The sequence below is a fragment of the Eptesicus fuscus genome, chromosome 13 (genome assembly GCF_027574615.1).
Source record: "Eptesicus fuscus isolate TK198812 chromosome 13, DD_ASM_mEF_20220401, whole genome shotgun sequence".
In the NCBI taxonomy this organism is placed as follows: Eukaryota; Metazoa; Chordata; class Mammalia; order Chiroptera; family Vespertilionidae; genus Eptesicus; species Eptesicus fuscus.
The window spans coordinates 6,988,282-7,006,891 of NC_072485.1; the positions used below are offsets into that span (position 1 = coordinate 6,988,282).

Genomic DNA, 18,610 nt, shown 5'->3' on the forward strand with positions numbered 1-18,610 from the left:
GCTAGGAGATTTAGCAGATGGGGAATTGATTTGGTAGGGGGGAAGTGAAGAATTCTCGTTTGACATGTTGGGCCACTTGCAAAAAGTAATTGGTAAAATTAAGGGTCCAAGGAAGACTGGTGAGATTAAAGAGTAAAGGTCCAAGGGCAGACCTTAGGAACACATTCATGAGGTGATAAGGGGAAGAGGAACCAATGAAGGGAGTTAACATTTGAAAATTAGTACTGTCATTATATTTGGTTATGATTATAGACATGAATGGGAGGTATTATTTTCCGTTTATCCCCATTATCCTTGTTTAGCATTAAAAAACCTATGGTTCAGAGTGATTAGTAACTTGCCCAACGTGTCAGCTAGTAGTGGTAAACCTGGCATAAAACAAACAAGAGGGAACAGGAATGTTTGAAAAGTGCAATGTCTGGGAAGGCAACAGTTTAGAAAGGGGTTCACGGAGGTGTTGACCACAATATAAAGTACCATAGCAAGGTGGAAGAGCATGCTATAGAGTACAGAACACAAAGACATTTAATATTTTCTAAAACATAAAATGTTTTAAATTCATGAATCTATTCAGACAAATGCCATATCAGGGTATTCAATTTAATTCTGCTTAAATATGAGGAGTAAAATACCTGACCTCAGGGAATTTATTTTAATCTAAGAGGAGAATAAGGCAAATATACATATATTAATAAAAATAGTAAGACAAATACTTGAGGGTTTCCTCCTCTACGTTTTCAAAGCATCCTCTTTATACCTCTAATACTGTGGTTCTCAAATTTTAGTATGCCTAAGATACCTGCTTACGCTACCCCAGAAATTCTGATTTGTTAGGTCCGAAGTGGAGTCCATGAATCTGCATGTTAGCCATAGAACCAGGTATTTCTGTTTCAAATAGTCCTCAGACTATACTTTGAGAAATAGTGCTCAAACAAAACACCGATCACAGTGTAAACGACCTCTTTGTATGTCTGTTTACTAGGTGGTGAGTTCCTTTACATCAGGGCTCTAGTACTTTTTTTATCCCTCAGCAGTGCCCAACACTTTGTTGATTGATCATTAAAAGTTACACGAATAGCCCTGGTCAGGTTGGCTCAGTTGGTTGGAGCATTGTCCTGTACATCAAGAGATTGTGGGTTTGATTCCTAGTCAGGGCACATACCCGGGTTGTGGGTTCCATCCCTGGTCAGGGCAACTGATGTTTCTCTCTCTCTTTCCCTCCCTTCCTTCCTCTCTCTGAAAATCAATGAAACATATCCTGGGGTAAGGCTTAAAAAAAAAGCTACATGAATAATAGCTAACATTTTTTGAATATTTACAATTTCTAAAACTTTTCATAACCTAATTCATTTATTTTTTGTATCCTTAGGAGCAATGAGAATTATTATTATTACCATCTTAGAAAAGAGGAAATAGCACAGACAGGTTAATTATCTTGCTCAAGGCTATTTATTTGGAAAATGATAGGCCAAGATTTGAACCCAAGCATTCTGGAGCAGAGGCTGGGTCCACACTCTTAAGTATTACAATATGCTGCCTCTTAAAAAAAAAAAAAAGGTGGTATTTACAATAGACTTTGAGCAATAGATGAAATTTCCTTAGGGATAGATTATTGGGAAGGGCATTCAGGGTAAAAGTAAATTTTATTTTGGAGATCAGAAACTAGTCGGGTTTGACTAAATTTTTACATATGGCGAAGCAGGTTTCATGTGCTTTAAACTAAATTTTAAAAAAATGTCTTTATTGATTAAAGTATTACATATGTCTCCTTTCCCCCCCTACTGACCTTTCCCCAGCCACTTCACCCCCCAGCACAAGCCCTCACCTCCCTAGTGTCTGTGTCCATTGTTTCTGCTTATATGCATGCATACAAATCCTTTGGTTGACCTCTTACCTTTTCCCCCCAGTTCCCCTTGCCTTCCCTTTGAGGTTTGACGATCTGTTTGATGCTTCTCTGTCTCTGGATCTATTTTTGTTCATCAGTTTATGTTGTTGATTATATTCCACAAATGAGTGAGATCATGTGATATTTATCTTTCTCTGACTGGCTTATTTCGCTTAGCATAATGCTCTCCAATTCCATCCATGCTGTTGCAAATGGTAAGAGTTCCTTCTTTTTTATAGCGGCGTAGTATTCCATTGTGTAGATGTACCCCTGTTTTTTAATCCACTCATCTGCTGATGGGCACTTAGACTGTTTCCAAATCTTAGCTATTGTACATTGTGCTGCTATGAACATAGGGGTGCATATATCCTTTCTGATAGGTGTTTCTGTAAACTAAATTTTTGAAAGATTTGAAAGAAATGGGATAATAGATATAATACTGCAGAAGAGTTTGCTAGAAGAATGCAAATCTCACTTCAGAGGAATACTGTCCCTATGTGTTATTCTAGTTTAGATTTTTATATCACTATTTCAGTTTCATGAAATAAAATAAAGGACTGTGTTTTAAAGTACCTAGTTAGTTATATGTTTGGCCACCCCTCTGTGTGAGGCAATGCTGTCTTGTGAACACTAAGTAAGTATGAAATAATAGGAACAATTTTCAGCTCTTTGTTATATAATAACTAGAGGCCCAGTGCACAAAATTTGCACATGGGGGGGGTGGCCCTCAGCCCAGCCTGAACCCTCTCCAATTCGGGACATCCCTCTCACAATCCTGGACTGCTGGCTCCTAATCGTTCACCTACCTGCCTGCCTGATCGCCCCTAACTGCCCCCCTCCCCCACTGGCTTGATCGCACCTCACTGCCTCTGCGTTCAGGCCTGATTGCCCCTAACTGCCCCCCGCTGCCAGCCAGGTCACCCCCAACTGCCCCCTCTGCCAACCTGGTCGCCCCTCACTGTCCCCCTGTCAGCTTAATTGCCCCCAAATGCCCCCCCCTGCTGGCCTGGTTACTACCAACTGCATCCCCTCACCAGCCTGGTCACCCCTAACTGCCCAGCTTCCCTGGCCTGGTCACCCCTAACTGCCCCCTCTGCCAGCCTGGTCACCCCCAACTGCCTCCCCTGCTGGCCTGGTCACCCCCAACTGTCTCCCCCTGCCAGCCTGGTCACCCCTAATGCCTCCCCCCCCCCCACTGGCCTAGTCAGGGCACATACCAGGGTCGCCCCACGCAGCCTGCTTGTTCAGTCATTTGGTCGTCCCTCACTAATCCCCCTGCCGGCCTGGTTGCCCCACGCAGCCTGCTTGTTCAGTCATTTGGTCGTCCCTCACTAACCCCCTGCTGGCCTGGTCATAGTAGCCATCTTGTGAGGGCGTGAGGGTTAATTTGCATATTACCTCTTTATTATATAGGATGATTTTTTTTTCTCATGGTTTATGAACTTCAGGTAATTTTAGACTAGGTATCACTGCATAGTTTGGTTTACGACACTCTTCTCCTAGAAAATGCCATGCACATTCATGTGTACATTAAAATAGAAGAAATTAAAATGTAGATCCTACTAAATGCTCCATAAATCCCTATGAAATTTTTGGGATCACATTCTGGTGTATATAAAGTACTGAGGTCAATGTAATTATGATAATATTGAATGGTGGTCATCCTATTTAATAAAAGAGTAATATGCAAATTGACCATCACTCCAACACACAAGATGGCTGCCCCCATGTGGTCAAAGATGGCCACCACAAGATGGCCAGCATGTGAGGGCAGTTGGGAGGGACCAGGCCTGCAAGGGAAGGCAGTTGGGGGTGATCAAGCCTGCAGGGGAGGGCAGTTAGGAGTGACCAGGCCAGCAGAGAAGGGAAGTTGGAGGAGACCAGGCCTGCAGAGAAGGGCAGTTGGGGAGAACCCAGGCCTGCAGAGGAGGGCAGTTAGGGGTGACCAGGCCTGTAGGGGAGGGCAGTTAAGGACAAACAGGCTGGCAGGGGAGTAGTTAGGCATCAATCAGGCTGGCAGGGAAGTGGTTAGGGGTGATCAGGCTGGCAGGCAGAAGAGGTTAGGGGCAATCAGGAACGCAGGCAGGTGAGCAGTTGGGAGCCAGCAGTCCTGGATTGTGAGAGGGATGTCTGACTGCCCATTTAGGCCCAATCCCTGGGATCGGGCCTAAATGGGCAGTCGGACATCCCTTGAGGGGTCCCAGATTGGAGAGGGTGCAGGCTGGGCTGAGGGACACCCTCCTACACGCCCCCCCCCCCCATGCACAAATTTCATGCACCAGGCCTCTGGTCTTATATAATAAAGAGGCAATATGCAAATAGATCATCACTGCAACACAGTGATGGCTGCCCCCATGTTGTCAAAGATGGCCACCTCCATGTGGACACAAGATGGCCACCACAAAATGGCCAGCAAGGGAGGGCAGTTGTGGGTGATCAGGCCTGCAGGGGAGGGCAGTTGCGGGGAGGACCAGGCCTGCAGAGGAGGGCAGTTGGGAGTGACCAGGCCTGCAGGGGAGGGGAGTTGGGGGTGACCAGGCCTGCAAGAGAGGGCAGTTGGGGGTGACCAGGACTTCAGGGGAGAGCAGTTAGGGGCAACCAGGCTGGCAGGGGAGCGCAGTTATGGGTGACCAGGCCTGCAGGGGAGGGGTGTTGGGGGGTGACCAGGCCTGCAGGGGAGGGGAGTTGGGGGTCACCAGGCCAGCAGGGAAGGGCAGTTGGGGGCAATTGGGCTGGCAAGGGAGCAGCTAGGGTGCATATATCTTTTTGAGTTAGTGTTTTTGTGTACTTAAGATAAATATCCACAAGTGGTATTGCTGAATCACATGGTAGTTCTATTTTTATTTTTTTGATGAACTTCTGTACTTTTGATGAATTTTCTGTACTCAGTGAGGTGTCCATCAGGCTGGCAGGGGAGTGGTTAGGGGGTGATCAGGGTGGCAGGCAGAAGCGATTAGGGGCAATCAGGCAGGCAAGCGGTTGGGAACCAGCAGTCCTGGATTGTGAGAGAGATCCCTGATTGGAGAGGGTGCAGGCTGGGCTGAGGGACATTCTCTCCCTCACCCCCTTGTGCATGAATTTCGTGCACCGGGCCTCTAGTTTTTATCATAAAAATGAGGTTGCTATTAGTCCACATTGGGTTAGATTCCACCTTATGTAAAGATGAGCATTGTTCGCTATGAGAGATGATAATAACTAAAATCCTGAGTTAATTCTCAAGCAGATTTGTACTGCAAGAATACAAAAAGGATTGTAAAAAAATGGAGAATCAAAGGATTGAACTGAGAATGAGGGAGGGGTTTGGAGACTATATTTGGTGTTGGTTCAACATTTCCCTGACAGGGAGGGAGAAATAGGCATGTTTATAGATTGGTAAATATTTGTTTTGCTTTTGATGTCCTCTTCACAGTTTTGAAGAAGTACATGGACAGTAGTCATCAGACCAAAGCTGTCTCCCGTAAGCAGGATAGTCTTCCCTGTATTGCACCCCTACTATCCACAGTGGAGGAGACTCCACAGACCATCTCTGCCGAAGTCCGAGGACATTTCCCCAAGTGGCTCAATGGCTCTCTACTTCGAATTGGACCTGGAAAGTTTGAGTTTGGGAAGGACAAGTAAGTCTTGATTTTTGGAAGAATTTGGATTTCTTAGCATGAACTTGTTCTGTGGAATATGCATTAATACCTGTTTCCTCTCTGAGGCTAACATTGCGTGCAATCTCTTCGGCTCCAGATGAGGAAACTAGCCTATAGGGAAAGAAATGGAGACTTACTTCTCTTTAAAATGCTGACATTTTTACTCAGTAGGTATAACGAATTGGGAGTTCTCTGAAGGTTTATGCCAAAGGAGAAGTGTCAGAAACTGTCTGTGCCGAGCTCTACTTCACCACAAGTTCCTGAAGGAAGGAGCAGTGTCTTCACTTCAGAAGTGCCCCCACCCAGTGCCTCCCAGACACGTTGGCTCTTTCAGTTCCTCAAACCAGGCATGTTTATTTTTGCTCAGGGTCTTTGCTTTGGCTAGGCCCTCTCTCTTCCAAAGTCTGATTCTTATCATTCAGATATCAGCTCAGATTTCATGTCGTTGGAGCCTTCCCTGATTTCCCAATCTAAAAATGCTGGTTTTTTTTTTTTTTATTATATGACTTATAACATAACAGGTATTTTAATTCTTTGCTTAGCACTATCAATGTTGTTTTTTGTTTGTTTATTAGTTATGTTTCTCCACTAGAAAGTAAGTTCAATGAGGGCAGAAACTTTTTCTTGTTCACCCCATATGCCCAATATCTAGGATAGTGCCCTGCACTTAAATAGCACTCAATAAATATATGTAAATAAATGAAAAACACACATACCTGAATAACTCTTTAGTGTATCATTTCTCTGTGTGTCTACTAGGCACATGAAGTGATGTGAAAAAACCCTTATAGTTAGAAGGGAATCTGCTTTGCTTTAAACATTTTTAAGTATTAGAATATTTTTTTTTCATTTAAAAGTTTTGATCTTTATGAAACTTTTTAAAATATTGAAGAGAGTGGAGAAATGTATGTAGCACATCCTCTGTTAACACTTTGTTGTATTTCCTGCTAGTCTTCCCATTTCTATAGGTTTGTATGAAACAATTACAATCATATAATATGTAGAATTTTTCTATGGTGATAAAATTGACATGTAACATTATATTAGTTTCAGATATATAGCATAATGATTTAATATTTGTTTATATAGTGAAATGATCACTACAATAAGTTGTTAACATCCATCACAAACATTTTCTTTTCTTGTATTCAGGACTTACTCTCTTAGAAACTTTCAAATATGCAATACAGTATTATTAACCATAGTAACCATGCTGTACATTATCTCCCCAGGACTTATTTATTTTATAACTGGACTAGAGGCCTGGTGCATGAAATTCATGCATGTGGGAGGGGGGGTGCCTCAGCCCAGCCTGCACCCTCTCCAATCTGGGACCCCTCGGGGGATATCTGACTGCTGGTTTAGGCCCGACCCCGCAATCGGACATCCCTCTCACAATCTGGGACCACTGGCTCCTAACTGCTCACCTGCCTGCCTTCCTGATTGCCCCTAACCTCTCTGCTTGTCTGCCTGATCGCCCCTAACTGCTCTCCCCAGCTGGCCTGATAGCCCCTAACTGCTCTCCCCTGCTGGCCTGATCACCTCTAACTGCCTCTGCCTCGGCTCTGCCACCATGTCCGGAAGATACCTAGTCTAATTAGCATATTACCTTTTTATTAGTATAGATGTTTGTACCTTTTGACCACCTTCACCCATTTTGTTCCCCATACCTCTTGTAACTACCTATAAGTTCTCTGTATCTATGGACTTGGTTTTTGTTTATTTTAGATTCCAAATATAAGTGAGATCATATAGTATTTGTCTTTCTCTATTTTTCTCTATCTGACTTATTTTAATCAGCATAATGACTTCAAGGTCCATCCATGTTATCACAAATGGCAAGAATTCCTCCTTTTTATGGCTGAATAATATGCCATTATATATGTATATATCATATATGTATATGATATGTATGCACACACACACATATATATACACACATATACATACATACATACATATATATAATATATATATATCTATATCTATATCATATATACCACATTTTCTTTACCCATTTATCTATTGATGGACAGTTTAGGTTATTTCCCTACCTTGGCTATCTTCTCTAATAATAGACAAATATGCAAATTGACCATACCTCCGACACACCCACAAGCCATGCCCACAAGCCACACCCACCATCCAATCAGAGCGAGTATGCAAATTAACCCAAACCAAGATGGCTACAGCCACAGAGAGCAAGGTTCCCTAGGTAACAGAGGAAGCCAAGCTTTCTGCCTGCCCTAGCCAGGCCTAAGCCTCCACTCAAGCTACAAAGTTTCAATTATAGAAGGTAAACAAATTCAAACAAATGGCGGCAGGATGGAGCTTGAGAGAGCAGGCCAGGGTTGCCGCAGGCAACAGGGGAAGCAAAACTTTTCGCACACCCTGGCCAGGCCCACCCGCTTAAGGCAACAAAGTTTCAATTATAACCCCAACACAAATGGCTGCCGGCCGGCCTCGGAGGGAGCCCCAAGCTTGGCTCCACTCCAGGCTACAAAGTTTCAATTATAGAAGGAAAATAAATTCCAGATACCAGGGCCTCTGCTTGGGTCGCTAGGGGGCGTGGCCGGCCTGCAAACCACCACAGGCCCCTCGCTCAGGCCACCCCACACCCTAAGGGAAACCCCACCTGATCCGGGACGCCCTTCAGGGCAAACCAGCTGGCCCCCACCCCTGTACCAGGCCTCTATCCTATCTAATAAAAAAGTAATATGCAGATTGATATTACTGCATATATTACTGAAACACACAATATAGCTGCCCCCATGTGGTCAAAGATCCTGCCCCCATGTGGACACAAGATGGCCACCACAAGATGGCCAGCAGGAGAGGGCAGTTGGGAGGCACCTGGCCTGCAAGGGAGGGCAGTTGAGAGGGACCAAGCCTGCAAGGGAGGGCAGTTGGAAGTGATCAAACCTGCAGGAGAGGGCAGTTAGGGGTGACCAGGCCGGCAGAGGAGGAAAGTTGGGGGCAAACAGGCTGGCAGCAGAGTGGTTTAGGGGGTAATCAGGCTGGCAGGCAGAAGCGGTTAGGGGCAATCAGGAAGGCAGGCAGGCAAGCAGTTGGAAGCCAGCAGTCCTGGATTGTGAGAGGGATGTCCGGTGGGATCGGGCCTAAAGGGGCAGTCGGACATCCCTCAAGGGGTCCCATATTGGAGAGGGTACAGGCTGGGCTGAGGGACAACCCCCCTCCGTGCACGAATTTCGTGCACTGGGCCTCTAGTTGTAAATAATACTTCAATGAACCCTAGGGTGCATATATCTTTTTGAGTTAGTGTTTTTGTGTACTTAAGATAAATATCCACAAGTGGTATTGCTGAATCACATGGTAGTTCTATTTTTATTTTTTTGATGAACTTCTGTACTTTTTTTTCATATTGGCTAGGCCAATTTACATTCCACAAGAGTGCACAAAACTTTTCTCCATATTCTTGCCAAAGTTGCTATTTCTTGTCTTTTTTATAATATCTAGTTTAATATATGTGAGATGATATCTCATTGTGGTTTTGAGATAGTTCCCTGATGATTAATGATGCTGAGCACCTTTTCATTGTATCTGTTTGTTTTCTGTATGACTTCTCTTCCTTTGGGAAAATGTCTATTCAGGTCTTCTGCTCAATTGTGTGTATGTGTGTGTGTGTGTTTGTGTGTGTGTGTGTGTTTAACCAATTTTTTTAACCTGGTTTGAAAAACTTCACACTATCATCAGCCTTTTTATCCATGCTGTTACAAAATTGGAATGACAATTATTATTATTATTTTTATTTTTTAATCCTTACTCGAGGATATTTTTCCATTGATTTTTAGAGAGAGTGGAAGAGAGAGGGAAAGACAGAGAGAAATATCTACATGAGAGAAAGGCATTGATTGGTTGCCTCCTGCATGCACCCCAACTGGGGCTTGGGCTGGGGAGGAGCCTGCAACTGAGGTACATGCTCTTGACTGGAATTGAACCGGGGACCCTTCAGTCTGTAGGCAATGCTCTATCCACCGAGCCAAACTGGCTAGGGTTGAATGACAGTTATTACTATTATTTTTAAGTAATTATTTATTGTTGAAAATATTACATATACCCCCCTTTCCCCCCAATTGACCCTCTCCCCAACCCAGGCCTTCAGCACCCTATTTTCTGTGTCCATGGGTTATGCATATAGTATATGCATACAAGGTCTTTGGTTGATTACCTCCCACCCACCCACCCACCCTCCCCTGCCTTCCCTCTGAGATTCCACGAATTGTTTCATGCTTCCATGTCTCTGGATCCATTCCGTTCATCAGTTTATTTTGTTACTTAGATTCCACATATGAGTGAGATCATGTGATACTTATCTTTCTCTGACTGGCTTCTTTCTTTCTTTTTTTCTCTCTTTTTTAAAATAAATCTTTATTGTTCAGATTATTACAATTGTTCTTCTCCTCCCCCCCCCCATAGCTCCCCTCCACCCAGTTCCCACACCACCCTCTGCCCTTACCACCCCGCCCCTGTCCTCATCCATAGGTGTACGATTTTTGTCCAGTCTCTTCCCGCACCCCCCACACCCTCTGTTAACACTTTGTTGTATTTCCTGCTAGTCTTCCCATTTCTATAGGTTTGTATGAAACAATTACAATCATATAATATGTAGAATTTTTCTATGGTGATAAAATTGACATGTAACATTATATTAGTTTCAGATATATAGCATAATGATTTAATATTTGTTTATATAGTGAAATGATCACTACAATAAGTTGTTAACATCCATCACAAACATTTTCTTTTCTTGTATTCAGGACTTACTCTCTTAGAAACTTTCAAATATGCAATACAGTTTTATTAACCATAGTAACCATGCTGTACATTATCTCCCCATGACTTATTTATTTGTCCAGTCTCTTCCCGCACCCCCCTGAGAATTGTCAGTCCACTCCCTTTCTTTGCCCCTGATTCTATTATATTCACCAGTTTATTCTGTTCATCAGATTTTTTATTCACTTGATTTTTAGATTCACTTGTTGATAGATATGTATTTGTTGTTCATAATTTTTATCTTTACCTTTTTCTTCTTCTTCCTCTTCTTAAAGAGTACCTTTCAGCATTTCATATAATACTGGCTTGGTGTTTATGAACTCGTTTAGCTTTTTCTTAGCTGTGAAGCTCTTTATCTGACCTTCAATTCTGAATGATAGCTTTGCTGGGTAGAGTAATCTTGGTTGTAGGTTCTTGCTATTCATCACTTTGAATATTTCTTGCCACTCCCGTCTGGCCTGCATAGTTTCTGTTGAGAAATCAGCTGACAATCGTATGGGTGCTCCCTTGTAAGTAATTAACTGTTTTTCTCTTGCTGCTTTTAATATTCTCTCTTTGTCTTTTGCTCTTGGCATTTTAATTATGATGTGTCTTGGTGTGGTCCTCTTTGGATTCCTTTTGTTTGGGGTTCTATGCACTTCCTGGACTTGTAAGTCTATTTCTTTCACCAGATGGGGGAAGTTTTCAGTCATTATTTCTTCAAATAGGTTTTCAGTATCTTGCTCTCTCTCTTCTGGCACCCCCATAATTCTGATGTTGGTACGCTTGAAGTTGTCCCAGAGGCTTCTTACACTATCTTCATATTTTTGGATTCTTTTTTCATTTTGCTTTTCCTGTTGGGTGTTTTTTACTTCTTTGTATTTCAAATCTTTGACTTGATTCTTGTGATCCTCTAGTCTGCTGTTGGATCTCTGTATATTATTTTTATTTCAGTCAGTGTATGCTTAATTTCTAGTTGGTGCTTTATCATATCCTTGAGGGTCTCGCTAAATTTGTTGGCCTTTTCTAGAAAATTCTTAAAAAACCTTATAACCGTGGTTTTGAACTCCATGTCCAGTCGTTTGTTTTCCTCCATTTCTTTGGTTTGTGACCTCTTTCTTTGTCTCTGCATTTTGGCTGCTTCCCTGATTTGGCTGCTTCCCTGAGTTGATAGAGTGGCTTTGTGTGCTAGGTGTCCTATAGGGCCCAGTGGCTCAGCCTCCCGTTACCTGAGGTGGACACTCTTGGTGCACCCCTTTGTAGGCTGTGTGCACAGTCTTGTTGTAGTTAAGCCTTGACTATTGTTGGTATCGCTGGGAGGAATTGACCTCCAGGCCAACTGGCTGTGAGGATCAGCTATGTCTACGCTGGGAGAACTTCTGTGCTGGAGACACCCTTATGAGACAAGACTTGCAAAAGCCTCTGTGCCCAGCTTGTATGGGGCAGAGCCTCTGGGCGGAGCAAACAGCAATGACTTCCCGTTAGCCCTACCCTAGGAGGCCCCTGGGTCTCAGTGTCCTGCGGTAATTGCTACAAGCACCTCTGAGAGAAAGCCGCCCTCGAGTTTCGCCCACTGCCAGACAGTCCAGTTTCTCCCCGAATGAGTTTGGGACCCCAGAGTCTCACCCGTAACTGGAGTTCAGAGCCATTGGGAGCTTTTGTCTCCCTCCTGATTGAGAAAGCCAGCCACGTACTCAGTTGCCAGCCTTCTCCGCGCGCACTTCGGTACCTCTGCCTTCCACAGGTCCTCTGAGTCTCAATGTGCTTTTCTCTTTCCTGACAGTCCAGTTTCTCCCCAAATGAGTCTGGGTCCTCAGAGTCTCGCCCGGAACTGGAGTTCAGAGCCATTGGGAGCTTTTGTCTTTCTCCTGCTTGAGAAAGCCAGCCGCGTACTCAGTTGCTGGCCCTCTCTGTGCACGCTTCGGTACCTCTGCCTCCTGCAGCTCCTCTGAGGCTCAGTGTGCTTTTCTCTTTCCTTCTAGTTGTAGCATTTCCACTCAGCCAGCCTTCCTGTGTTTCTGGATGATGTCGTTTTGTCTTTTAGTTGTAGTTTTGAAATTGTTGTGCAAGGCAGTAGTTTAGGTGTTACCTATGCCGCCATCTTGGTTTCTCCCTGACTGGCTTATTTCACTTAGCATGATACTCTTCAGATCCCTCCATGCTGTCTCAAAGGGAAAGAGATTCTTCTTTTTTAATGCTGCATAGTATTCCATGATATAAATGTACTACCGCTTTTTTATCCACTCGTCTACTGATGGGCACTTGGGCTGTTTCCAGATCTTAGCTATTGTAAGTTGTGCTGCTATGAACATAGGGGTGCATACATTCTTTCTGATTGACGTTTTGGGTTTCTTAGGATATATTCCTAGAAGATGGATCACTGGGTCAAATGGCAGTTCCATATTTAATTTTTTGAGGAAACTCCATACTATTTTCTATAATGGTTGCACAGTCTGCATTCCCACCAGCAGTACACTAGGTTTCCCTTTTCTCCATTTTCTTGCCAGCTATTGTCATTTGTTGATTTGTTGATGGTAGCTATTCTGACAGGTGTGAGATGGTACCTCATTGGAATGACAAATTATTTTTAATACCTGGATAATATTCTAGAACCTATGACTTTTTAAAAATTTTTTATTTACTTATTTATTTTTGTTAATCCTCACCAGAGGATATTTTTCCATTGATTTTTTAGAGAAAGTGGAAGGGAGGGGGAGAGACAGAGAGAGAAACATCGATGTGAGAGACACATCGATTGGTTGCTTCCTGCACATGCCCTGGCCAGGGCTGGGACAAGAATCTGAGACCCTTCAGTCTACAGGCCTATGATCTAGCCACTGAGCCAAACTGGCTGGCACTAGAAACCATGGCCTTTTTTTTAAAAATGTGATAAAATACACATAATATAAAATTTATCATCTTAACTATTTTTATTTATTTATTTTTTTATTGATCTTAGAGAGAAGAAGGGAAGGGGAGAAAAACATCAATCAGTTGCCTCCCACATGTGCCCTGACTGGGAATTGAACCCACTACACTTTGGTGTGTGGGACGACACTCCAATCAACTGAGCCACACTGGCCAGGGCACCATCTATAATTATTTTTAAGTGTACAGTTCAGTAGCATTAAGTACATTCACATTGATGCTTTCATCACCACCATCCATACACTTTTTGTCTTGCAAAACTGAAACTCTGTATCCATTAAACAATAACTTTCTTTTTCTACCCAAGCCCCCGAATACCTTTATCCATTCTACTTTCTGTTAGCTATGCCTTTCCTATGGGCTTGGTGGGAATTTGATTATGGTCCAACTGTACTTTCTTAGCTGTTGCTGGAAACATATCAAGAATTAGGCCCTGGGTCTGGGTGTAGCTGGATCCTGGGTCCGGGCGAGACCGCGCGCCCCTGGGTCCGGGTGAAGCTGGATCCCGCGTCTGGGTGAGGCTGTGTGCCCCTGGATCTGGGTGAGGCCAGGTCCCGGGTCTGGGTGAGGCCGCGCCCCTGGGTCCAGGTGAGGCCACACACCCCTGGGTCTGGGTGAGGTTGGATCCCGGGACCGGGTGAGGCTGCACACACCTGGGTCCGGGTGAGGCCACGCGCCCCTGGGTCCGGGTGAAGCTGGATCCCGGGTCCGGGTGAGGCTGTGCGCCCCTGGATCCGGGTGAGGCTGGTCCCGGGTCCGGGTGAAGCTGGATCCCAGGTCCGGGTGAGGCCGTGCGCCCCTGGATTCGGGTGAGGCTGGGTCCCGGTCCGGGTGAGGCCGTGCGCCCCTGGATCCGGGTGAAGCTGGTCCCGGGTCCGGGTGAAGCTGGATCCTGGGTCCGGGTGAGGCCGTGTGCCCCTGGGTCCGAGAGAGGCCACGTGCCCCTGGGTCCGGATGAGGCTGGATCCTGGGACCGGGTGAGGCCGCACACACCTGGGTCTGGGTGAGGCCACGCGCTCCGGGGCCTGGGTGATGCTGGGTCCCAGGTCCGGGTGAAGCCGCGCCCCTGCGTCCGGGCGAGACCAAACCAGAGGGAGTCGGACCTGCATTACCACCATTTGTCCACCATCCAGAGCTGAAAAGTCAGTGCCAACATGTACACATAAGGAACTGGTGGACATTGAAATTGGGTCTCAAAAGAACTGTTGGTCCAGAAAGAAACTTATTACAGACTGATTCATTTGCCTGTCAGCATAACTATTATTGCTCGTCTCACATTCGGTTCTTATTAGTGTATTTCTAGTGACACATGATCTCGCTCATGTCGGGCCTCAGAGGGAGGGTAGGAGAGGGTGGGGGTCGGGGGGAGAGATCAACCAAGGGACTTGTGTGCATGCATACGAGCCTAACCAATGGTTAAGGACAACAGGGCTATGGGGGCATCCATGGGGAGGGGTGTGGGATGGGAATGGGGGGATGAGGACAAATATGTGACACCTTAATCAATAAAGAAATTAAAAAAAAAAGAATTAGGTGCATGTTCAAGATATATTTCTTACTATTGCAGATATTTTAACTTGCTGAACCTGTTATATCTTGTCTTCACTGATAGACATATTATGATAGTGCTAAAAGGCAATAAAATGCAATGGTCCCTCACCCCAACAGCTGCTACAAGAAGCCCTTAAGAAGTTACTTTAGGTGCCCGGGGTGGAGACTGGGGGGTGGGGGGGAAACGGGGCTGGGATTAGGGAGGTGGTTTGGAGAGAGAGAAAAAGAGAGTGAGTGAGCTGGCTATGGATACCTACTCTGTCCCTAACCAGAGAAGCTCTGATTTTCCCTGTTTTACATATTTGGATTTCATACCAGCTATAATTTGAAAAAAAATTATGAGGAAAAAAGGAAGAAGTGGAGGAGGAGGAGGAGGAGGAGAAAAATAAAACTACTGGTTCAATCCCCACAGAGAAACAGCCTCTTGCAAAAAGCATATGGTATTTCATCTGCTAAGAAATAGCTCTAGTCAATTTTAAAACCAAGCAGCAGAGCTACCCAGACCTAGGCCTTCACTACAGGCCTCTTTTAAGATAACATCTTTATGGGGGGAAGTCGATGGTGTGGCTGGTCTTCATGAGTTTCCACTTTGTCATTCAAATCAATTTTTTTCCGGAGCCAGCAGTAGGCATTTATAGCAAGAACAGAGTCTTGCCCTCCCCTTGGATGAGAAGTACAGATATCTCCAGGTTAAAGAGGAGACTAACTGAGACTTAGTTTAGTGGTTGGCTCCCCAGATTAGGCTAAAGGGAGGGGAGAAGAACTAGTCATCGTAACCCTCAACCTGTGGATCAGAATAAGCCCACTGTGATCTCTCTGTTAGATGCTGTTCAGTAGGTCTCTGTCAGCATGCAGACATGGAAGTGACATTTCAAAGGACAATTCAATTAAAATTTTTGTTAATGATTTCTTTCTTATCGGTCTTTTAAGTTACATGAATCTGGGCAGAATAGTAAATATCCTCAGCATTTCCATATCTACCACTCTCTTGGAATGACTTCAGGATCCATGATGAAGATAGTCAAGTCTTGTTCCTTGACCATCCCCACAGCAATGATTGTCCCCCTCTATGACGCTACAACAATGCCACATAGTGAGGCGGTATCCTGGAACTTACTCCACAGAATTGCCCTGCCCTTGAAACCTTGAACTCTGAAAGTCTACTTTCTGCTTAACACCCCAATCTCCACACTCCTCCATTCCCATTAAACTTATGTTGAGGAGCATCAAGTTCTTTACTCTTCTCTGTCTTCTCAGTTTATCAGCTCTCCTTAACTTCTTCTATCCGGTGCAGATTCCACAGTCATTTCAAATGTACTTTCACCACCATCCTCACTTCCTGGTGATTGCTGTTTTTCCTCTGACTAATTCCAGTCCTCGGTTAGCCATATTGGTTTCCTCCACTCATCGCAGGCCTGCTGCACACTTCTGGAGGAAATCACATAGCCTTGCTGATTGATTCAATGACACAATTATGATTTCCAGGCTTATTGAGTCCTTGGTGCCATCGTTCTTTCCAGTCTCCCACAGGGGTCCTTTCTGGAAGCCTCCTCCATTCTCCCTGTTCCTTTCACTCTCAGCAGATAAACTGCCTACTTCATAATGAATAAAGGGCATTTATTTAGATTTTGGGCTCCTTCAACTTCCTTCTTCCCCACCTCCACATTCCCTAGGTCTGTGCCTAGTTGTAGGTATGTATTCCTTCCTCCTCACAATCAGAGCAGGAAGTGGCCTCTTCCTCTCCTCCGGAACCTTGCTGCATCATTCACACCCCTCCCCTTGTATCTGTTTTTCCTTCACTAACCCCACACCTCAGCCAACAAGTGTCCTGCCATCCTAAAACACCCTCCTTCTCTATTCCCCTTCCTCTCCAGCTACCCTTTCTCCTCCCCTCACTGCTGGTTTTATGCTCTCTGAGGTCTTCTCAGTTCACTGCCATCTGACTTTTAACCCCACCACTCTACAGCATCTGTTCTCAAAGGTATCAAAGCCTGGTAATTATTAAATGAAATGGGCTTCTTAGTCCTCAGCTGAATAGTTGTACAGCATTTTATCTAACTGACCACCTGTCTTAAAATTCTCTCTTCCCTGGATTCCCATATTTCCTCTGCCCTCTGGTCACATGTCCTAGGATCATTTTTTGTTGCTCATTTCACTTCACTTGTTTCTTTAGTGCTGCTATATCCCATCCTCTGCACTGAATATCCACTTCTTTTCTCTTATTGTATGCTTTCTTTGGTATTGTACAAATACTAAATTATTTGGAGTACCAGAGGCCCAGTGCACAGAATTTGTGTACGGTGGTGTTGTCCCTCAGCCCAGCCTGTACCCTCTCCAATCTGGGGCCCCTCGGACATCCCTTTCACAATCCAGGACTGATGGCTCCTAACCGCTCACCTGCCTGCCTGCTTGACTGCCCCTAACCGCTTCTGCCTGCCAGCCTGATTGCCCCCTAACCATCCCCTGCCGGCCTAATTGACGCCTAACTGCTCCCCTGCCTGCCCAATCACCCCCAACTGCCCTCCCCTGCTGGCCTGTTTGCTTCCAACTGCTCTCCCCTGCCAGCCATCTTGTGGTGGCCATCTTGTGATGACATGAGGGTGGCCATCTTAGGCAGCCATCTTGTGATGATGTCACATGAGGGTGTGACGCCACCTAGGCTTTTATTATATAGGATGGTGCAGTGGGTTCAAATCCCATTTCACCAGTTATCAGTGCTGTGATCTTGACCAAGGTTTCCCATATGGAAAATGGGGATTAATATCAATTTTAATGGCTGGGCATGAAGAGTAAAGGAAACAGGCATGTATAAAGTCTCTTTCAATAGCTGACAAAAATTGCCAGTTAGTACTTTTTAATCTCTTCTTTCCCTTCCGTGCCGTCTCCTTACTCCCTTTCCTGCCAAATAACTTCTTGTAGTTCACTTGTAAGCCCAGGATTTGGAGTCAGCATTGAATTCTTGTTCTGACAATTAGCAGCCTTGTGATCCTGGGTTTTTTGTTGTTCTGAACCTTGGTTTCCATGTGTGTGACATGAGAAAGATAGTTTCTCACAGGATTAATGTGTGTGTGAGTGAGTGTGTGTGTGTGTGTGTGTGTGTGTGAGTGTGTGAGAGAGAGAGAGAGAGAGAGAGAGAATAAATGGAAAGATGTGGTGAAGTCCTTAGCACAGTTCCTGGTGTGTAGTCAGTGCTCAGTAGATGGTAGTTATTATGTCTCACTCACACCTATGGCCATACCTACCACACATACATACTCTCCAACATGTACCTCCCACCTCGCTCCCATCTCTTGTGCTCTAGACATGTATTTTGACAACTGGCTTTTTAAATGTTTTACCAGGAGCTCAGACTATTATCCAAAACCAAACTATTTATTTTCTCCAATACTTGCTCTTCATGTATTCCCTTTCTCAGTTAATGTATCATCATCAGCCAGTCATTCAGGCATGACTTTTTGGAGCCTCTCTTTTTGTCACTGCCCACATCCTGTCATTCCCCTCTGATTTGTTTCTGGAATTCGTGCTTTCCTAACTATGCTGCTTTGATTTAGGCTCCCATCTTCTCTCACTGAAATTGTTGCCTCATCTCCTCATTGGTTTCTTCAGATCTGGATGCTCCTCTTTCTACCCCATGTTCTCCTCTGTGTCCGGAGTGACTTTTCTAAGATGCGGGTCTCACAGTTTCACTCTTCTGTTTCAAAGCTCCAGGCTTTCCTGCTGAAGATCTTAAGCCCTAAGTCTAAGGGCTGGTAGGTCTGGTGCTGACCTATTTCTCCACCCTCATTGCCTGCCACTGATGGCTCTGTCCACACAGTAATTTATTAACTGGCTATTCCTC

The 18,610-nt window shown here is 44.7% G+C and overlaps 1 protein-coding gene across 1 annotated transcript in view; it reads left to right on the top strand.

Moving 5' to 3' along the window:
• The window catches only part of BCO2 (beta-carotene oxygenase 2), a 50,650-nt gene that overhangs the window by 1,730 nt on the left and 30,310 nt on the right, over nt 1-18,610 (top strand). The window contains exon 2 of the mRNA XM_008150230.3: nt 5,295-5,499. Coding sequence (XP_008148452.3) covers nt 5,295-5,499 — 205 coding nt within the window. The remainder of the gene's footprint in view (nt 1-5,294; nt 5,500-18,610) is intronic.